The 22,619-nt window shown below is 41.1% G+C and overlaps 1 protein-coding gene across 1 annotated transcript in view; it reads left to right on the top strand.

Annotated features, from left to right (window-relative positions):
* Positions 1-540: 540 nt before the first annotated feature.
* FAM162B (family with sequence similarity 162 member B) overlaps positions 541-22,619 on the top strand; it is a 41,160-nt gene continuing 19,081 nt past the window's right edge. The window contains exons 1-3 of the mRNA XM_077292847.1: positions 541-732; positions 13,674-13,782; positions 19,784-19,892. Of these exons, the coding sequence (XP_077148962.1) occupies positions 588-732; positions 13,674-13,782; positions 19,784-19,892 (363 nt within the window). The 5' untranslated portion in view covers positions 541-587. The remainder of the gene's footprint in view (positions 733-13,673; positions 13,783-19,783; positions 19,893-22,619) is intronic.

Below are 22,619 nucleotides of genomic sequence, written 5' to 3'. Positions count from 1 at the left end.
ACCCTGTTTCCAATTCACCAGTTTTACATTTTGGACTGCTTTTTGTAGGTACTAACCACTGCATAGCGGAACATCCTAGAAGACCACCAATTTTAAGACACTTTAACCCATTTGTTTTGGAAGAATCACAATTTGTTTCCTTCAATTCAATTTTCACATATCCTTAGGTTTGATCATTTTTTTATTTCTTCCAACAAATCATTGAAAATTGAACTATTGATTTTCTGCCTAGTACATCCTACCCATTGACAGACGCCAATTAGATAATTAAGGTTATTATTCCGCAGTGGTTTTAATGCTACATCTGTTTTTAAATTTATAAAGAGTCCTAGATTGTAGTAAATCTGTATACAGTACTTTTATATGTGTTCTTGTTTTTTTATTAAAATATTTTCTTTTGAGTACAGTCAAAATAAAAATTCCCTTCTGTTCTCAGGACTCAGAAAAAACAATGTCTTGAGAGAAGAGGGTGGGCTATACAGCAATGACGTATTTTAGGATTTAAAAAAAAACTGGCTTTTTTCCATGATGCCATTTAGCTACAAGCTTGGGAATATGAAGACAAATCAAACAGTTCATAGAATAGAATGATGTTCACTATTGAGTCAATGATCAAACGTTTAATATTAACCAGTATTAGGTATAAATCTGCTCACCATATGGTAACCTTAATTCCAGCAAGACATTGGAAGATTGTTCCTGCACTTTATTCTACAAACTTCAGTACTGGAAGTAAGTATTTCTATGAGACAACATAAACAATTAAGCAAAAATGCATGAAAATATATCTAAATTACTCCAGAAGAAAAAGTATACAATTCTTATTAATTATTATATTATTGCTTTATTAATAATATTAATTAAGATTTCATATTGATTATATAAAACATGTTTAAGGATTTATTTTATAGTATATGTTTTACAGTATTGTAAATATATTGCAAGTAGTTTTTACTCCATATTGTTCTACATCTGCCAAGTATAGCACCATCAAGCAAAAATGCTGTGTTGCAATACCATGTAAATTAAGACAGGCAGGTGACATGCAATAATTATATATATTCGCTTCATAACTAAAGTCTTTAGTCATTTACAGTATCATGGAAATTACTTTAATTTCTAGTATGGGTTGTTCAGTAATCTCATCTTAATTTTTTTATTTAACAATAAAATCCATCTACTACTGCTATTCATCAACACAAAACATAAAATATACTTCTTTTCTATGCCTGGTAATACTCATTGAGATGTATACATGGTAGTAAGGCAACATATATATATATAAATTTTTGTATAATATATACATATTAGCATGGCTATTTGCAAACTGCATATAATATATATATATATATATATATATATATATATATATATATATATATATATATATATATATATATATATATATATATACATATATATACTGTATATACAGTATATATATATATATATATATATATATATATATATATATATATATATATATATCATATTTTATGTATATACAGTGGGCAAAAAAAGTATTTAATACACTGCCAATTTGGCAAGTTTTCCCACCTAAAAAGAATGGAGAGGTCTATAATTTTTATCACAGGTACACTCCAACTGTGATAGACAGAATCTAAAAATAAACAACAGAAAATCACATTGTATGATTTTTAAATAATTGAATTGCATTTTATTGCATGAAATAAGTATTTGATCACCTACCAACCAGAAAAAATTCTGGCTCTCTCAAACCTGTTTTTCTTTAAGAATCCCTCCTACTCTGCACTCATTACTTGTAATGAACTTGTTATCTGTATAAAAGACACCTGCCTACTCACTCAATTAAGTACACTCCAACCTCTCTAACAAGTCCAAGATGAAAAAACTGTTTGAGAACACCAGGGACAAAATTGTAGACCTGCACAAGGCTGGGATGGGCTACAGGACAATAGACAAGCAGCTTGGTGAGTGCTGAGAAGGCAACAACTGTTGGCACAAATATTAGAAAATGGAAGAAGCACAAGATGACTGTCAATCTGCTTTAGTCTGAGGCTCCATGCAAAATCTTGCCTCATGGGGTAAGGATGATTCTGAGAATCAGCCCAGAACTACACGGGAGGACATGGTCAATGACTTGAAATGAGCTAGGACCACAGTCTCAAATAATATCATTAGTATCACACTATGCCGTCATGAATTAAAATCCTGCAGGGCACACAAGCTCCTCTCTGCTCTCTCCAGACATTGTCCAAGCCCGTTTGAAGTTTGCCAATGACCATCTAGATGATCCATAGAAGGCAAGGGAGAAGGTCACATAGTCAGATGAGAGAAAAATAGAACTATTTGGTATCAACTCCACTCGCCGTGTTTGTAGGAACAAGAAGGATGAGTACAACCCCAAGACCACCATCCCAACCATGAAGCATGGTGGGGGAAACATTAGACTTTGGGGGTGCTCTTCTGCTAAGGTGACAGGATGACTACACCATATTGAAGGGAGGACAGATAGTGTCATGTATCGTGAGATTTTGGCCAACAACCGCCAACCACCAGTAAGAGCATCGAAGATGGGTTGTGGCTTGGTCTTCCAGCATGACAATGACCTGAAACACACAGCCAGGGCAACTAAGGAGCGGCACTGTAAGAAGCATTTCAAGGTCCTGGAGTGGCCTAGCCAGTCTACAGACCTGAACCCAATAGAAATTATTTTGAAGGAGCTGAAACTCAATGATGCCCAGCAACAGCCACGAAACCTGAAATATCTGATGAAGATCAGTATGGAGGAGTGGGACAAAATCAGTGCTGCAGTGTCTGTAAACTTGGTCAAGAACTACTGGAAACATCTGACCTCTGTAATTGCAAACAAAGGTTTCTGTACCAAATATTAAGTTCTGCTTTACTATTGCATCAAATACTTATTTTGTGCAATAAAATGCTAATTAATTATGCAAGAATAGTACAATACGATTCTCTGAATTTTTTTTAAGATTCTGTCTCTCACAGTTGAAGTGTACCTACGATAAAAATTACAGACCTCTCCATTCTTTATATAGTGGGGGTAATAAGTATTTAATCCCTTGCTGATTTTGTAAATTTGCCCACTGACAAATACATGAACAGTATATGATTTTAAGGGTAGGTTAATTTTAACATTGAGATATAGAATATCAAAATTAAAATCCAGAAGATCACATTGTATAAATAATATAAGTTTATTTGCATTTTGCTGCTAGAAATAAGTATTTGATCCCCTACCAACCATTAGGAGTTCTGGCTCCTACAGACCAGAAAGATGCTACTCGTTACATGCATTAAAGACAGCTGTCTTACATAGTCACCTTTATCAAAGACTCCTGTCCACAGACTCAATTAGTCAGACTTTAACCTCTACAACATGGGAAAGACCAAAGAGATTTATAAGGATGTCAGGGACAAGATCATAGACCTGCACAAAGCTGGAATAGACTACAAAACCATAAGTAAGACGGTGGGTGAGAAGGAGACAACTGTTGGTGCAATAGTCAGAAAATGGAAGAAATACAAAATGACTGTCAATCGACATCAATCTGGGGCACCATGCAAAATATCACCTCGTGGGGTATCCTTGATCATGAGGAAGGTGAGAGATCAGCCTAAAACTACACGGGCAGAAAGTGTTAATGATCTCAAGGCAGCTGGGACCACAGTCACCAAGAAAACATTGGTAACACACTATGTCGTAAAGGTTTAAAATCCTGCAGTGCCCGCAAGGTCCCCCTGCTCAAGAAGCCACATATGCAGGCCTGTCTGAAGTTTGCCAATGAACACCTGGATGATTCTGTGAGTGACAGAGAGAAGGTGCTGTGGTCAGATGAGACAAAATTGAGGTCTTTCACATTAACTCAACTCACCATGTTTGGTGGAAGATAAATGCTGGCTATGACCCAAAGAACACCGTCCCCACTGTCAAGCATGGAGGTGGAAGCATTATGTTTTGTGGGTGTTTCTCTGCTAAGGGCACAGGACTACTTCACCACATCAATCGGAGAATGGATGGAGCCATGTACGTAAAATCCTGAGTGACAACCTTCTTCCCTTCGCCATTTCATTAAAAATGGGTCGTGGCTCGGTCTTCCAGCAAGACAATGACTCAAAACATAAAGCCAAGGCAACAAAGGAGTGGCTCAAAAAGAAGCCCATTAAGGTCATGGAATGGCCTAGCCAGTCTCCAGACCTCAATCCCATAGAAAACTTATTGACAAAGTTGTAGATTAATGATTTAGAGATGATCTGCAAAGAGGAGTGGACCAAAATTCCTCCTGACATGTGGGCAAACCTCATCATCAACTACAAAAACCATCTGATTGCTGTGCTTGCCAACAAGGGTTTTGCCACTAAGCATTAAGTCTTGTTTTCCAGAGGGATCAAATACTTATTTCTCACAGCAAAATGCAAATAAATTTATAGAATTTATACAATGTGATTTTCTGGATTTTATTTTTGATATTCTATCTCTCAATGTTAAAATTAACCTACCCTTAAAATTATAGACTGTTCATGTCTTTTTCCCCCACTGTATATATAGCCATAATAATATATATTTCCATATATACTTATATACTATTGAAGAGAATAGAACTTCTGTGTGATTATATATGCATATATAATTTTATATATATATTTTTTTTTCAAATGTACTTTTAAGATATTATAGCCCTCTAAGGGTATGTGCACACGTTGCGGATTTTGTTGCGGATCCGCAGTGGATTGGCCACTGCAGATTCGCAGCAGTTTTCCATGTGGTTTACAGTACCATGTAAACCTATGGAAAACCAAATCCGCAGTGCCCATGCTGTGGAAAATTCTTTGTGCGGATTCTGCAGCATTTTACACCTGCTACTCAATAGGAATCTGCAGATGTAAAAACGCAGGTGCAATCCACAAAAAAAATGCAGGAAATCAGCAGTAAATGCGCTGTTAATCCGCAGGGTAAAACACAGTGCGTTTTACCTATGGATTTTTCAAGAAAGCTGTGGAAAAATCCGCACACGAATCCGCAATGTGGGCACATAGCCTAAAAAGCCTATGGTATAACTCTAGTTTTTACCAAGAGGAGATCATATTTACTATACCAACAAATAACTATAATTCAGCAAAAGATCAGAAATTGTAACTGATCAAAATAGACCTACCCAATGAGATACAATGAAATTACAGCAGGGCTAGTAAATTAATAAAATATAACTTTTAATAAGTTTGCCTAAAAGGTTATCAGCTAATGTGTACAAATGACAAACAAACATTCACGAATCAAAGTGCAAGTGCTCATGTTTAACAGTGCTCTAGTTAAAAAAAAAAGGTTTGATCTCACAACACAATTTCTTGTTCATTCTTTCTTTTATAGGTCCACCATGGAGGAGAAGGAAGGGAGGGGGGGCAGTAGTGATTTCTCTGAATAGGGAATAGAAAAGGAAAAGAGAAATATACCAGTCACTATATTACTTCCTGTCGTGACTCTGCTTTACTCCCACCCTAACAAGGGCAGTACCCAAGTGTAAACCTATTCATCAGTTACCCATATGAAAAGCGTAGCCTTCCAACGCATTTCTCCCCGTTCAGGGTGTTCATTGGGGAAAAAGAAAAATATATGGCAAGGGGACTTGCAGTGACAAGTGTACCCAGCTGGTGTCATGTCGGGCGCTATTCACACTAGGGCGTCCGACAGACAGCGGTAATTCCGCATTCGTCCACTATATGCTCAGTGGCGCCTACTAGATTTTATCTAGGTTGTCCGGGGTTAATTTAGCTGGTACTAGGGTTGGAGGCTGGGTCACGCCCACTGCCTTTAAATAGTTCTGCTGGACTTTGGGCGTCGCCGATTACAGCTTGTGCCTCGTGCCTAGTGATTCCGGTCTGGAGTGGTGGTCTTGGAGTAGAAATATCGTATCTGGTGGTGTATTATCCTTTGTCATATTTCTCCTTACTATATTTGTATTTGTTTTGCCCGGTGCACGTTATAGTCTTTTCCTGTGTGTCTGCGGCGTGGTGCGTTTTTAGTTTTCCCTGTCTGTGCTTTCTGTGGAGGTTGGTGTGTGGTCTAATCACTGGGTGGCGGGTGGAGGTTTCAGCATAGGGCTGAAACAGGAGTCAGGGTCAGGCCTGGTGGCCCAGACAAACACACCATTAGTGTAAATTCTGGGAGAGGGACAGACAGGGTTTTCCCTAGTCTGATGGATATCGCAGGGGCCCGGGTAACCAGCCTTAGTCTACCCAGTACCCTGTGACATTATAATCGGCCCCAAAATTTTGTATTCCAAGGATCCCATGACTTCCATAACCCACCAGTTGGAGGCGCTGTCCTTACAGGTCACTGAGTTGAAGGGGGCGGTTCAGCAACAGGGTCTAGTAGTATCTAATGTGCAAGCTGAAACTGCAGAGTTGCAGAGCCAAAGATCCCTTTACCTGAGACGTTTGCTGGGGAATGCAGTAAATTTGTTATTTTTTGTGAAGCTTGCAAATTATATTTTCGTATGTGCCCAATCTCCTCAGGTAATGAGGCTCAGCGTGTGGGTCTGGTATTGTCCTTACTGAACGGAGACCCCCAAGCTTGGGCATTTTCTTTACCATCTGATTCAGCTGCATTTAACTCAGTGGAGAGTTTTTTTCTGCTCTTGGGCTCATTTATGATGATCCTGACAGAATGGCTCTAGCAGAATCTAAAATTTGTGCTCTCCGCCAAGGGAAGCGAATGGCGGAGGATTACAGTTCTGAATTTCGCTGGTGGGCAGTGGACACACAATGGAATGACCCCGCGCTGCGGAGTCAGTTTGTAATCATGGGGTTTCGAGAAGGGTTAAATAAGCCCTCCTGATGTATGCTTCTCTAGAGTCTGCTATGAGTCTTGTTGTCCGCATTGATCGCCGTTTGCATCAGGGGGTGCAAGAGACGCCGCCTATGGGGGAGGGCGTAGGTGCACAAGAGGTTGCTGCAGGTGAGCCCACGGAGTCTATGCAAATCGCAGGGGTGTGACATCATGGAGCCCTCTCGCTCAGGAAGCAGGGAGCCTGTTTTTGCTGCATTATGTAAATGCTTGTCCTCTGTTATCTAAGAAAAGTGCAACGGCAGAAAACTACTAAGCTCAGAGGGTGTGGAAGAGGCTAATCTGATCTTATGCATATCTTCCACTGTGGTCTTTCAATGTATGCTTCCTGCCAAAGTTATGGTTGCTGGCAGAGAGCTGCCAATCACTGTTTTTGTGGATAGTGGTTCGGCCACTAATCTCATTGATGAGGAGTTTGCGCTCACGGCCGGGTTCATGGTCGAAAAACTGCCTCTTCCTATCCGGGTGGTCACCATCAATTCTGCTCCTCTCCCACAGGGGGAGATTACTGAATTTGTGGCTGAAGTGAAACTCCATATTGGGTCCTACATTTCAAGCAGGTTACATGTAGGGTATTCAGTAATCTTCCTGCACAAATGGTTTTCGTTTTCCATGGTTATCTACGCACAACCCGGTGATTGACTGGAAAACTCAGGACATAATCCAGTGGAGCGGATTCTGCCAGGAGTATTGCCTGGCCACATGTGTGTCCGCTGTGACTCCTAGCATTCCTGAGTCACTGCTAGATTTCGCAGATGTCTTCTCAGAGAAGGGTTGCTCAGAATTGCCACCACATCGCCCCTATGACTGTACTATTAGGTTTAAACCAGGGGCCAAATTGCCGAAAGCACGGATGTTTAACATCTCTGGTCCTGAGAGGCAAGCTTTAAAAGACTATATTTCTGAGAGTTTGAGCAAAGGGCACATCAGGCCTTTGTCCTCGCCTGTGGCAGTGGGGTTCTTCTTCGTTAAGAAGAAAGATGGCGGACTACGCCCGTGTCTGGATTTCAGGGAGTTAAACCAGATTACGGTTCGTGATCCATACCCTATGCCACTGATACCTGACTTGTTCAACCAGGTGGCTGGTGCTAAGTGGTTCTCCAAGCTTGACCTCAGGGGGGCGTACAACCTCATAAGAGTCGTCAAGGTGATGAGTGGAAGATGGCTTTTAATACTCCTGAGGGTCATTTTGAAAATTTGGTGATGCCATTTGGGTTGACAAACGCGCCTGCAGTATTTCAACATTTCATGAATGATGTGTTCTCGCATGTCCTGGGGAAATTCGTTATTGTGTACCTAGATGACATTCTCATTTATTCATGCGACCGTGATACTCATTTAGAGCATGTGAGGCAGGTGTTACAGCTACTCAGAGAGAATAAGCTCTATGCAAAACTTGAGAAATGTGTATTTTCGGTTCAGGAGTTGCCTTTCTTGGGTTATATTGTGTCTGCTTCAGGGTTTAAAATGGACGCCGCTAAGGTGCAAGCGGTGCTGTGTTGGGAACAGCCTGATAACCTAAAAGCGCTTCAGCGGTTCCTTGGGTTTTCTAACTATTATATAAAGTTTATCAAAGATTTTTCTACCATTGCTAAACCGCTTACTGACATGACGAAAAAGGGTACCAATTTCTCTGCCTGGTCTGAGGATGCTGTGCGCGCATTCGAATATCTGAAGAACCGTTTTGCTTCGGCCCCCATTCTGGTGCAACCGGACATATCAAAACCATTTACCGTGGAAGTCGATGCGTCTGAGGTTGGAGTGGGGGCGGTGCTGTCACAAGGCTCATCCTTGGGCATGTTGCGCCCATGTGCCTACTTTTCCAAGAAGCTGACGCCCGCCGATTGTAACTACGATATCGGCAACAGGGAGTTTTTGGCTATCAATTTGGCTTTTGAGGAATGGCGACACTTCTTGGAGGGGTCGGTCCACCGGGTTACAGTTATCACCGACCATGAAAATCTGCTTTATTTAGAGTCAGCCAAGCGTTTGTCCCCCAGGCAGGCTCGCTGGGCGTTGTTTTTCACGCGATTCAACTTTTTTGCTACTTACCGACCGGGGTCTAAGAACACTAAGACAGATGCTTTATCCAGGTGTTTTCCAGGGGGAGAACCTCGGGAAGATTCGGCACCCATCCTCCAAAAGGGTGTAGTGGTCTCGGCTCTCACGACAGAGGTTGAGGCTGAGATTGCCGAGGCTCAGGAGGTACCACCAGTGCTTCCCATTAACAAATCATTTGTACCTCTCCATCTTCGCCTAAAGGTGTTGGGTGAGCATCATGATACTGTTCTGGCTGGCCATCCAGGGTTTAGGGGTACCTTGGAGTTGGTGTCGCGTCGGTTTTGGTGGCCCAAAATCCGACAGGACGTGGTCTCGTACGTATCAGCATGTAGCCCGTGTGCTAGGGCTAAGACGCCTCACTCCCGTCCTGCTGGCACATTACATCCTCTAGGGGTACCAAGTAGGCCATGGACGGAGATCTCCATAGATTTTATTACAGACCTGCCCTCCTCAGCTGGGAACATGGTCATCTTGGTGGTTGTTTATCGGTTCTCAAAGATGTCGCACTTTGCGTCCTTGTCTTCGTTGCCTAAAGCGAAGACTATGACTCAGGTATTTGTGCAGGAGGTGGTCAGACTTCACGGGGTTCCGTCTGACATTGTGTCTGATAGAGGTACTCAGTTTGTGGCAAAATTTTGGAAAGCATTTTGCTCACGGCTGGGGATCAAGTTATCACATTCATCAGCGTTCCATCCTCAGTCAAATGGTCACACCGTGCGTATGAACCAGAATTCAGAGCAGTATTTACGCTGCTTTGTTTCTGACAATCAGGAGGAGTGGTCGACGTTCCTTCCATTGGCGGAGTTTGCAATAAATAATCACCACCAGGAATCGTCTGGGGAGTCCCCGTTCTTTTGTGTTTACGGGCATCATCCTCAATTTTGTACTCTGTGTCAGGGGGGCTCCGCTGGCGTCCCGGAGGAGGACCAGTTAGCACAACTGTCATCTGTCTGGAAGAGAGTGAAACAGAGCTTGCTGAGTGTGGGTGCTAGGTACAAACGTGTGGCTGACAGTAGACGCGTGCCAGGCCGGACCTGAGTGTGGGTGACTGGGTGTGGTTGTCCACAAAAAACATAAAACTCAAAATACCATCCCTGAAATTAGGTCCAAGGTTTATTGGTCCATTTAGGGTCGCCGCCATCATTAGCCCAGTAGCCTACCGACTGGAGCTTCCTACGGTTTATAAGATACACAACGTGTTCCACAGATCGTTATTAAAAAAGGTGGTGGGTTCTGTGGACGTGACACCGACTCCATCTCCAGTTTTGGTGAATGGCAATTTGGAATTTGAAGTCTCCAAGGTGGTTGACTCTCGTTTAGTGCGCCGCACATTACAGTACCTGGTACACTGGCGTGGTTATGGGCCAGAGGAGAGGTCTTGGGTACAAGCCTTGGACATTCATGCGGACCGGCTGGTCAGTATGTTTCACCGCCGCCATCCGGACAAGCCGGGTCCTATAAGTCGTGAGGGCCCTGGGGTCCCTCGTAGAAGGCGGGGTACTGTCATGTCGGATGCTATTCACACTAGGGCGTCTGACAGACAGTGGTAATTCCGCATTCGTCCACTATACGCTCAGTGGTGCCTACTAGATTTTATCTAGGTTGTCCGGGGTTAATTTAGCTGGTACTCGGATTGGAGGCTGGGTCACGCCCACTGCCTTTAAATAGTTCTGCTGGACTTTGGGCATCGCCGATTATACCTTGTGCCTAGTGATTCCGGTCTGGAGTGGTGGTCTTGGAGTAGAAATATCGTATCTGGTGGTGTATTATCCTTTGTCATATTTCTCCTTACTATATTTGTATTTGTTTTGCCCGGTGCACGTTATAGTGTTTTCCTGTGTGTCTGCGGCGTGGTGCATTTTTAGTTTTCCCTCTCTGTGCTTTCTGTGGAGGTTGGTGTGTGGTCCAATCACTGGGTGGTGGGTGGAGGTTTCAGCATAGGGCTGAAACAGGAGTCAGGGTCAGGCCTGGTGGCCCAGACAAGCACACCATTAGTGTAAATTCTGGGAGAGGGACAGACAGGGTTTTCCCTAGTCTGAGGGATATCGCAGGGGCCCAGGTAACCAGCCTTAGTCTACCCAGTACCCCCGTGACAGCTGGCTGACTAGTTGTGTCAATACCCCTGTCTAGGGAAAATTGGTTTCATCCCATCAAATTGTCTGCTATCATTAAATAGGATCAGTGAAATGTCCCAATGCTAGAGCGGCGTCTGATGTCATATGCTCCTATTGTGCTACATGCCCTTTTTCCTGTGCAGCACCTGGACTTATAGCATGTACCTCTATCTACACTTCTGGTCTACGATCCACAGTCTTTTGCGGGGGGAACGCACATCACATCTAGTGTGTACCTCCATTTCCACTTCCGGTTTTCGACCTCTGACTGGTGGAACGCATACCGCGTCCTTCATGTCCTCTCCACCTGCTGAGGCGCATCGTTGTCACCGTAGAACGCACGCATATCTGGTGGCGTCACTTCTGGCCACATGACAACAGGTTCTGCAGCCGGATCACCTAAAATCATATTTCTTTATAAATCACATGATCGGCGCATATCTTCAAAGGTATCTCAGTACATCCCTCTCAGGCAAGTATAGTCTGCATGCGTGATGTCTCATAAAAATGGGGGATACCTGCAATATTAAGTCTAGCAAGAAGATGTCAAACTTATGTGGGACAATCCCATTGGCAAGGTACCCTCATTCTTCCATTATTATATGTGTATCCCCATGTTTCACAGTTGGTATTCAATAAAAAGAGAATGAAGCTACCATACTGGATTTTACTGTAAATACAGTCCAGTATTGTCGTGAAACGGGGTTTTCTTTCTGATATACACAAATCTGTTTTAAACAGCCTAAACTCCAACATCTAGAACCAATACTTCATCACAGATACCAGACGGGTGTAAGATAAATTAGTTCACAGAGTCAAAGGAAGAAATGGAATGTTGGGAAAGGGGACGGGGATTAAATAGGGGGAGGAAAGGAGGGGTGGGAGTAATGAGATCAGGAAGTTGTACCCCCCGTAGCATTGGAGGAAATCAGTTAAATTTCTCTTGGTATTCCCACCTACCCATTCCTTTTCCCCAAACCATGGATAACAATTTATAGAAAACAACTATATTTCAATTGTTCAGTCAATCCACGGAGTTGCTGTGTATCTAGCCGAAATATCCATCAGCATTCTCTTTGTAACACCATCTTATCAAAATCTCCCCCTCTCACTGGAAGTTCCACTTTGTCAATTTCAATAAATTTGATGGTCTCACAATTTTCCCCATGATATCCATTAATGTGCTTTGCCAATGGTGTATCCCTTCCATTGTGTATGTCCCCTAAATGCTCCCCACCCTTCTCCTAAATTCTCTGAACGTTTTATCCACGTAGGATTTACCGCAGCCACATATTACTTTGTATATAATGCCTGTTGTTTTGCAATTAATGAAGTGCTTTACCTGAAATCTCTCATGTGTGTTATCATTATAAAATTCCCTTCCAGTTTGAATGAAGTCACAAGCTATGCAAGTACCACATTTGTAGCACCCCTTTGGTTTCTCAGATAACCAGGTTCCTTTTCCACAAGGTTTCAAAAGGTGACTGTGCACTAGTCTGTCACCTAGAGACTTGCTCTTGCTGTAGGAGATCTGTGGTGATTCCCCGATCACATCCACAATATCCCTGTCCATCTGCAGTATATTCCAGTATTTCATGAGAATGTTTCTCACTGATGGTGCTCCACTGTCAAAAGTGGAAATATGACGAATTTTCCAGTCTATATCATTGGCCTTCTCTCTAGGTACCAATAAATTCTTCCTTTTTTGTCGTTGTGCATACTGATTTGCCTCCCTCAGCACCCGATCAGGATAGCCCCTTCTCAAAAACCTCTCTCTCAGGTCATCTGCTCTGGCTTTAAAGTCCTTAATACCTGAGCAATTTTGCTTCAATCTCAAGTATTGCCTTTTCAGGATACCTTACTTTTGTGCATATGTGTGATGGCTTTCCCATCTCAGTAAATAATTGGTTGAAGTGGGTTTACGAAATATTGATGTGTTAGCGAGATCAAACCAATTTTTTTTAACTAAAGCACTATTAAACATGAGCACTTGCACTTTGATGAATTAATGTTTGTTTGTCCTGTGTACATATTGGCTGATAATCTTTTAGGCAAACTTATTAAAAGTTATGTTTTATTAATTTCCTAGCCCTGCTGTAATTTCAACAAATAACTATACCATCATATGCCTCTCATTTCATATTGTAGCTTATGTGGAATTTGGACAAAAAATGATGACATGTTCAAATAGATGCTCCATATATGAAGTGTTTCTTAATTTAAATGGATCTGTCAGCTGAATATTCTGCTTTATGCAAGAGCATCATGTCTGCTCTCTTATAATATACATAAGAGTCTGTCAATCACTGTGAGATGGGCATAATGAGGAGGGGAGAATCTCATGTATCTTTAATTACTCCTGTTAGCCAAAAGGCAAAGTGCATTTGTGCTATTGGGAGCAATATATGAAAGCAGTATCTCAAGACATGACAGATAATCAAGAAAATCAGCCCACAGAGCACTGAACTGTGACACATGAAATCCTATATTGCTCCATGGTACAGTTTAATAATAATGGACCCCTTGTGCCATAATGCAGCCTGGGTACCATACGCATTAGTTATGATCATATAGTCAGTGAAGGCACATAGGGATAGCAGAATCAAACTTCGACCTTTTCTCTACTTATCCTGATGTCTTCTTATTTACAGATGACATAAAGAGTAATATTTCTCGCTACAAGCCAAATAGTTTTGATAAGAAAATACTAAAGTGGACTGGAAGATACAAGTCAGAAGACGACATTCCATCAACAATTCCGTAAGAATCAAAATGTGTTACCTTCATATATAAGGGGACACCTACTAGACTAATACACTATAGAAGTGATGGAATAATAATCAAAAAGCAGAAGAAAACACCTTTTTAAGTAATGCAGGCTTAGAATAGTCAGCTGTGGGTCATCTTCATATATAAAATTACTAAGCTAATAGACTGCAGAACTATGTAAGAAACATCAAGAAGCACCACAGAATATTCAGCAGTGAATGAAATCCAGTCACTTAAGGGGCTATCCATTTTTTGTTTTAATATGGGCTTAAATTCTAACAGGTAGTTGCTAACTACCGGCCTGTTATACTCAGTGCTGGCCCAGAGCAGTCATTGACCACTCCTGCTGGCGATTCAGCTGCTGTAAGTCAGCATATCAGCTCATCTTCCAGGCTGAACGGCTGTTGGTGCGTGACTGCAGGCGTCATGCTGATTGACAGCTGGTTCCCTGCAGTTAGGTAGTGAACAGCAGGCTATCATTCAGCATGATGTCGGCAGTCACAAACCATCAACAGAGCAGAGCAGAAGAGAATCCACTTCTCATTTGACATGATATCAGCGGAAGCCACTGAATCGTCGGCAGGAGCGCTCTGTGACTACTCTTTTCCGGAAGTAATCATAGGCCAATAGTGAAAAAGTCAAATAGTCCTGGATAACCTCTTTAAGGCAAACTACCTCTAGTGTTGTAATCTAGGGTGGTATACAGTATCTAAGAGATATAACTGTGTCCTATCTGAGTCAGAGTATGAAAATAAATATTTAACTTTACAAAGAGTTATTCAAAAATCAAAACACTTGGTCCTGAAAGGCCTGAAAAAAATCCTTGTTTCCAGTAGAGTATAAAGAAAAATAAAAAAAATCATGTGTGTGAACAAGTGTCCAATTTGAACACTCTGGCTATATACTGTAAAATAATGCATTTAATTCATGGAATTTCTATTTATGCAAGTTTGGTATATTTACATTTGAAATGGAACTTCCTTGCTGCTTTCACTAATAATACTCCTGGTGACTGTCTCCTCAATCACTGTGACACATTGCCTTCTGTATAATTAGTAGCTGTGTCTGCATTTAAATCTGGCCAAAATCTGCATCTTATCTAAACATGAAAGGCTGCGTTAATCTTAGCACATCCTCTAGTTGGACATTTTCTCTTTCATCTAAAGCCAAAGCCAATAACTCAATTTCCAGTAATGGAAACAATCTATGTTCAAAATCACAGATATTAATTTGTAGCCTAAAAAGGCGTAAAGGGGTGGCCCAAAACTAACAGTGACTTAATCCTAAAAGTCTCTCTATTTAATGTAATAATCTAATCTCTTTTCAAATATAGTTTAATTACAAAGTCCTAACCATTTTCTCCTTACTTTCTCTGCTTTATTTTTATTGATCTACAGTACTTCCATTTTGTTGACACTTTGTTTGAGAATCCCTAGTGCATGCTGGGATACTCAAACGAGATGTCATCAAAGGGCATTTAGAGTTAAATCAATGTTAGTTTTGGACCACCGGAATGACATGGTAGCTTTCACTATACAGGATCATCTTGTGTATGCTACTAACTGCATTGCAATGCCATCCAAAGGAAATGATACAGAACAGGTTTTAACTATGTCAAGTCTGGGCTACTTTCTGACCAGGAACAATTTAGTAATTTTTTTTAAATCATACATATGATTTTTTTTTCTCAGTCTGTTAGTCAAAAAAAATTTGTGTCTTTATTTCTGGTGTTAACAGTCCAAACTTTTATGATTTTTTTTTTGTGCTGATTTCCCCAGTAACTGTGGATGGAATATTACCCCAGTTACAGGAAAAATGCAGTCTCCTGGCTGTAGAGATCTAGTGAGTCTGCAAAGACCAATAACCCCTGCATACTGAGACACAGCAAGGATATTGTAAAACATTTTTGTGGAGTCAAATGTGGACCACCTGACCATTTTAAAACATTTGGTTTAAGCAGTTGGCCGGTTTATTTCACAATGCAAACTCCATATAGTAAAAAGTGGGTAGCTTGGACCTGATTAAGTTGGTGTAATTTCTTAACACATCTAGCACAATCTTTTTTTAAAGTTTTGCACCTTAATATTACACTGAGCATTTTAGGAGTCCATAGAATCATTGAATGTTAGAGTTGGAAGGGACCTCCATGGTCATCATGTCCAACCCCCTTCTCAATGTAGGATTCACTAAACCATCTCAGACCGATGTCTGTTCAGCCTCTGTTTGAAGACTTCCATTGAAAGAGAACTCACCACCTCTTGTGGCAACTTGTTCCACTCATTGATCAAGCTCACTGTCAAAGTTTTTTCCAATATCTAATCTGTATCTTCTCCCTTTCAGTTTAATTTGTTTCTCGTGTTTCCATGTCCAAATGAGAATAAGGATAATACCTGTTTATAATATTGTGTCATCCCTTCAGATATTTGTAGACAGCTATTAAGTCCCTTCTTAGCCTTCTTTTTTGCAAACTAAACAATCCTAGATCCTTTAACCATTCCTCGTAGGACGTAGTTTTCAGTCTGTTCACCATCCTGGCAGCTCTTCTCTGAACTTGCTCCAGTTTTTATAATGTGCCCAGAACTGGACACAGTATTAAGAATAAGGTTTAACCAAGGAGGAGTAGAGGGGAATATTTACTTCACTTGATCTAGACTCTATGCTTCTCTTAACACATCCCAGAACTGTGTTCGCCTTTTTTGCTGCTGAATCACACTGCTGACTCATGTGCAGTCTGTGATCTATTAGTGTACCAAAGTCTTCTTCACATGTGCTATTGCTTAGTTCTATTCCTCTCATTCTGTAGATGCAATTTTCATTTCTCTCACCCTGATGTAGAGTCTTGCATTTCTCGAGGCTAAATACCATTGTTCATGCCTATCTAAATCCTCCTGAATAATTTGTCTTCTTTAGTGTTATCTATCCCTCCTAGCTTTGCATCATCTGCAAATTTGATTAGTTTACCTTCAGTTCCATTATCTAGATCAGTTATAAAAATGTTAAACAACACTGGGGCCAGGACAGAGCCTTGTGGTACCCCACTTGCAACACTCTTCCAATTTGATGTGCAACCATTTATTACCGCTTTTTGAGTATGATCACTGAACCAGTTATGAATCTATGTAACCGTAGCCTTGTCAATCCCATATTTGGTCATTTTTCAATAAGGAGTATGAGATACTTTGCTGAAACAAGACTTGTTTTATACAAACCCATGCTGGCTCTGGTTAATTACTGTATTCTTATCAAAGTACTGGTGTGAGGGACTATGTCAGCCAGGGCCATAGTCGTGGCTGACATAGACTACTCAATCACGGCCTGGCCTCCCGCCACATGAATACAATACCTCATACCATGAAATCGCCCGGGGGCAGGTCTTTCCTCCCTAATCCAGACGCCTCACAGTCGTCACTCATAGCCTCTGCGCGCCGGGTGCCGCCTCCTCTTCCTTCATTAGCATCCCGGCGCCTGTGCTGTTATTTTTTGGGGGGGCATGCGCAGTTGCGCTACCCTTCGAACTTACAGCGCAGGTGCCGGGGACGCTAGTGAAGGAAGAGGAGGTGGCACCCGGCACGCAGAGGCCATCAGTGAAGGCTGTGAGGCATCTTGATTAGGGGGGAAAGATCTGCCCCCTGGCGATTTCACGGTATGAGGCACAAATTTTAAAAGCGATTATTGCAGCAGTGCCAGGGACCCGAACTAAAAAAGCCACCTCGTCAGAATGCAGCATTAGGGCTGCACAAGGTGGCTCTTTTAGTTACAAACGCCTGGGGGGGTGACAGGTTCCCTTTAAACGAGGGGTACCAACAATTTTGACCACGTGTGTAGACTGCTTAGTATAGTGCATATTTTTACCCCGCATTTTTCCAGTGTGCCATCCATATTTCTCTTACTTACATAACAATGACGGAGGAATATTTAACCCCTTAATGACCGCCAATACGTCTTTTAACTGACCTGAGATATAAGAGAATAGTATCCCCATACAGGTGACAATCCAGCAGCTGTCGGATGTACACTATAGCTGACAACTTGCTGTATCAGCCACGATCACTGTTTGCACCATCCAAATCTGTTTAACCCCTTAGATGCTGCTGTCAATGGTGACTACATCATTATAAATGGTTAACAGAGTGTGGGGGCTTCCTCTTTATCCAAACTGGTGCCCTCAGATCATGATTTTGTGGTCCTGATGTTTGCCATGGCAATTCATGAACAAATAGTGGCCTTAGAGTCTGACGGCTCTAGTAATCTGTTCAGAAGTTAGAGACATTTAGGTGGTAAAAATACACATTTTCATTTCTGTCATGCCACTTTGCATTAATTCCTGCAAAGTACCTGAAGGGTTAATAAACTACCTGACAGCAGTTTTCAATATGTCTAGGGGTGCTATTTTTAAAATGGTATCGCGTTTGTATGTTTCCCAATATATGAGACCCCCTAAAGTCACTTCAAACATGGATAAGTCCCTAAAAAAATAAATGTAGTAAATTTCCTTGAAAAAATGAAAAACTGCTGCTACATTTTTAAACCTCCTAAAATGCTAACAAAATAAAATAACATTTTACAAATGGTCCTGATGTAAAGCCGACATGTGGGAAATGTTATTTATTAATGGTTTGCTGTGGTATGACAATCTGGATTAAAGGGATAAACATTAAAATTTCGAAAATTGCAAATTTTGTAACATTTTTCTAAAATTTTTGATATTTTTTATAAATAAACACAAAACATATTGACCTAAATTTACAATTATCATAAAGTATAATGTGTCATGAAAAAAACAGTCTCAAAATCACTGGGATTTGTTGAAGCGTTGCAGAGTTATTACCACATAAAGTGACACTGGTCAGATTTCACAGCATTATTGAAATGCATCGTATTATTTTGATCTTACCTCATCACCTACACCCAGAATCCCTATCTTGGCATCTATTCTTTTAATTTTTTAGTCCTTTTTTATATATATATCATTGAATAAAAAAATTTTCCACTGTATAGTAAAATCGATAGTGATGTTCAAAAGTATAAGGGTATGTGCACATGTATTTTGGAGCTCTGTGGATTTTTCCACAGCGGATTTGTGAAATCCGCAGGTAAAAGGCACAAAGAATTTGTGAAATCCGCACAAAGAATTGACATGCTGCGGAATATAAACCGCTGCGTTTCCGCGCGTTTTTTTCCGCAGCATGGGCTCTGCAGATTGCGTTTCCCATAGGTTTACAATGTACTGTAAACGCCTGGGAAACTGCTGCGGACCCGCAGCAAAATCCGCAGCGTGTGCACATAGCCTAACTTGCCCCACAAAAACCAAGCCCTCACACGGCCATATTGACAGAAAAATAAAAAAGTTATGGCTGTGGAAAGAAAGGGAGCAAAAAAAATGAAAACGCAAAAACAGAAAATCGCTAGGGGTTAAAAGGCCCCCGTAAAGATGACTATGAGACCGTCATTATATGATTAATGTTTTTGTTATTTTTGACTTTAAACACTTTTCTGAATTTTAGATCTCACATTTCCTTTTTTAAGAGCCTACCTACAGTAGAGTGAAAAAATAAAAAAATAAAAAACATAATATTTATCTATTATGCTTACTTATGTAGCGCCATCATATTCACAGCGCTTCACAGTCTGCTATTAACAAACCCCAGAAAAAAACACTTAATACATTCAATATTTGCTTTATTTTAAGAACACATTTTCCAGTAATTTAAATTGATCACATAAATGAAGAAATCTGTATTTTTACTCCATCAATGAGGTTAAATTTTCTCACCCAAAAGTCTGACCTTTAAAAAAGTTTTTTGTAACGGCAATGTATATTATAATAATAATCTTTATTTATATAGCGCAAACATATTCCAAGCAAAAATTATGACGACCCTGCCCGTCAGAGCTATATTTGTAGGGCAATTTTTTTATATATATATAAATTAAGAGAAACATGTAAAGTAAATGTTGCCTTCACTGCTTTAAACTTCCATCTTATATATAGGTTGGAAATGCTGGTCCGGGCTCGGAACAAGGCACGCATTCAGGCTTGCTACATTATGATTGCAATCACTGTCGTAGCCTGCTTTGCTGTGATTGCATCCGGTAAGAAGGTAAGTAAACTGAGAGGCCATTCACTTCTCTATGTACCTTATCTGGACGTACAGCTAGATGCGCAGCTCGGCCTCACGATTATTAGCCATCCTACAATCCCACAGTAAACAAGTCTACATTAAAGGATTTAAAAATCACTAAGCACCATAGACAACGTAAAACCGCTGGGTCCGAAGTGTAAAATCTGATGATATCAAGCGCCACCTGCTGGTATATGAAAATTATAATATTAAAATACACTTATGTTAGCTTTTCAGCCTTGACTGACAACTTTTTTCAACTTTCCCGTTAAGGGTGGAGTTTTTAAGCAAAGTTTTGAATGGATTCTGTTCCAAAGGCTCTGAATACATTTTCCATTCATTTCAATGAGAAAGTATGACTACAATGTACATGGTTCTGTTTTTATTTCCTACATGAGAAAAGCAACATCATTTCTTGAGGTGTTTAACAAAAAATAAAAAACTTGCCAAATATGACTACTGAATCAATAAAAAACACATGAAAAAAACCTCTCCAAAAACCTTTAAAAAAATGTGGTATCTGAATTTGGATTTTTCAACCATAAGACTCCTCATCAAAAACCCTGTGTGAACATACCTTTACTTTTACATATAGTCAAGTTTTTCCATTGAAATTAATAGAAAGCTTATTCAAAACGGTTTTCATGTGGATTTTGGAAAAGAATCTGCTCCAAAATCCACGCAAAAAAGGAAGTGTGAACATACCTTAAAGGTCATATACATTTGACTAATTGCTACAAGTCAGTGGTTGCTAGCGATAAAGCTGCCTAAATATTATGTGTTTATGTATGTGCCACCACTGAACATACTGTTACATTGTTTATCATATCTTGTGAATATGTTGTGCCACCTACCTTAAAACGAGTGGACAGATTATCGACAGACACATAAGTAAAAGCTTTCATGAGATCTTATAATGTCCTTTATCCAGGAAGTTTAGAAGTAGACATGAGCAAATTGATAATAGAGTAACTGATTTTGCTATGAACTTTCCAAAATATTCAATTATAAAAAAAAAAAAAATTTGATATGTGTGAATCCAAAAAAATATCAGCCATCCAGCTGTAAAATGTTATACTCTTCTCTCCTTGCCCCCTCTCTACCTGTACTGCTGCCATAGCTCCCCACCCAGTCCTATGATCACTCCTCTTTGGCCTTCTAAATCTTCTGGGTTTTCTGATGGCTGACACTACTCAGTGGCGTATTTAGGGGGGGTAGGCATGTCATCTGCGCCTGGCACAGCCGGCTGGGGGTGCCGCTTCATTTTGCCCAACCGAACTAATAGTCGACCGTTCTCTGAGCTGGCTGTCAAGCTGACAGCCAGCTAAGAGATGGTGCAGTGAGCCGGCTTCCAGTGAACAATTGTACTCGTGTCTTTCAGGCACAAGTACAATTGAAGCTCTGACAGCCAGGTAAGGGTGAAGTCAGCAATGTGATCAGATCATGTGATTACACTGCTGATGTCACTCGCTGGCGAGCAGAGGCACGAAGAACATTGGTGGTAAGAGCTACAGTGGAGCTTAAGACACTGAAGATTCAGTGTAACGGGGGGGGCGGAGATTTAGTGTCGGGAGATTTAGTGTAAGGGGGTTTAGCGTAGGGGAGATTTGCCCTGTGGGAGATTTACTGTTGGATGGGAGATTTACTGTTTGTGGAGGAGTATTACTGTGTGTAGGAATATTTACTGTGTGGGGGAGAGGACTGAGGGAAATTTAGTGTGGGGGAGGGGTGGGAAGATTAGGCGTAACAGGTTGGGAAAGATTTAGTGTAAGGGGGGAAATTTGAGGACAAGTTTGGGGAGCAAAGAAGGGACAGGTGCACACACAATATGGAAATCGGGAGAAATTTGAAGACCGTGCGAGAAGCAAAAGGTGAGATGGGGCATGTATAAGGAAATAGTATGGGGGACAGGTGCAGACACAGTATGGTGAGTGGGGGAGATGGGTGCAGACAGTATGGTGAGTGGGGGGATTGTGCAGACATAAAATGGGGACGACAGGTGAGAACACAGTACGGGGAGCAAAGGGGTAATGTATAGGGACACAGTGTGGGAAGCGAGTTGAGGTATGGGTACAGATACAGCATGAATAGTGAAGAGAGAAATGTATGCAGACACAGTATGGGAGCAAGGGTGATTGGATGTGTGCAGACAGTACGGGGAGCAATCATGATGGGAGGAGTGCAGACAGTGTGGGGAGTAAGGGGGATGTGTGAGGAGGCAGTATGGAGAGTGAAGGGCTAAATATATGATGAGATAGTTTGGTTAGGAGAGGGGATGTGAGAGGAGACAGTATGAAGAGGGGAAAATGTTTGAGGAGACAGAATAAAGACTGAGTAGTGTGGGTGGTAGCATGGTCGGACAGTTTATGGGCACCACCAAGACAGGACAGTATACCAAGGAGGGGGAGTTTGATGAGGGCACAATAAAGACACTGGGTCCTATAGGGTGTGAAGTGTGAAGAGGACAGTGTGAAGAGGGGGCAGTGTGCAGGGCATGTACCATAAGAGGGACAGTGAGGGGGTTATATTTTGTACATGGAATATAGTGAGGGGTAATTATTTATTTAGGGGCTCAGCATAGGGCAGATATTTTTATTCAGGAGCATTATAATGACACTATTTTAAAGGGCATCATGTCTGGATGTGCTACAGAAGACAGGAGAAAATGGAAGTCTACAGAGAAGAGCTGTGGATGAGAAAACTCAT

This window comes from Ranitomeya variabilis, chromosome 2 (assembly GCF_051348905.1).
Source record: "Ranitomeya variabilis isolate aRanVar5 chromosome 2, aRanVar5.hap1, whole genome shotgun sequence".
Taxonomy (NCBI): Eukaryota; Metazoa; Chordata; class Amphibia; order Anura; family Dendrobatidae; genus Ranitomeya; species Ranitomeya variabilis.
The sequence above is the reverse complement of the archived record's forward strand: the minus strand, read 5'-3'. Positions and strand labels throughout refer to the sequence as shown.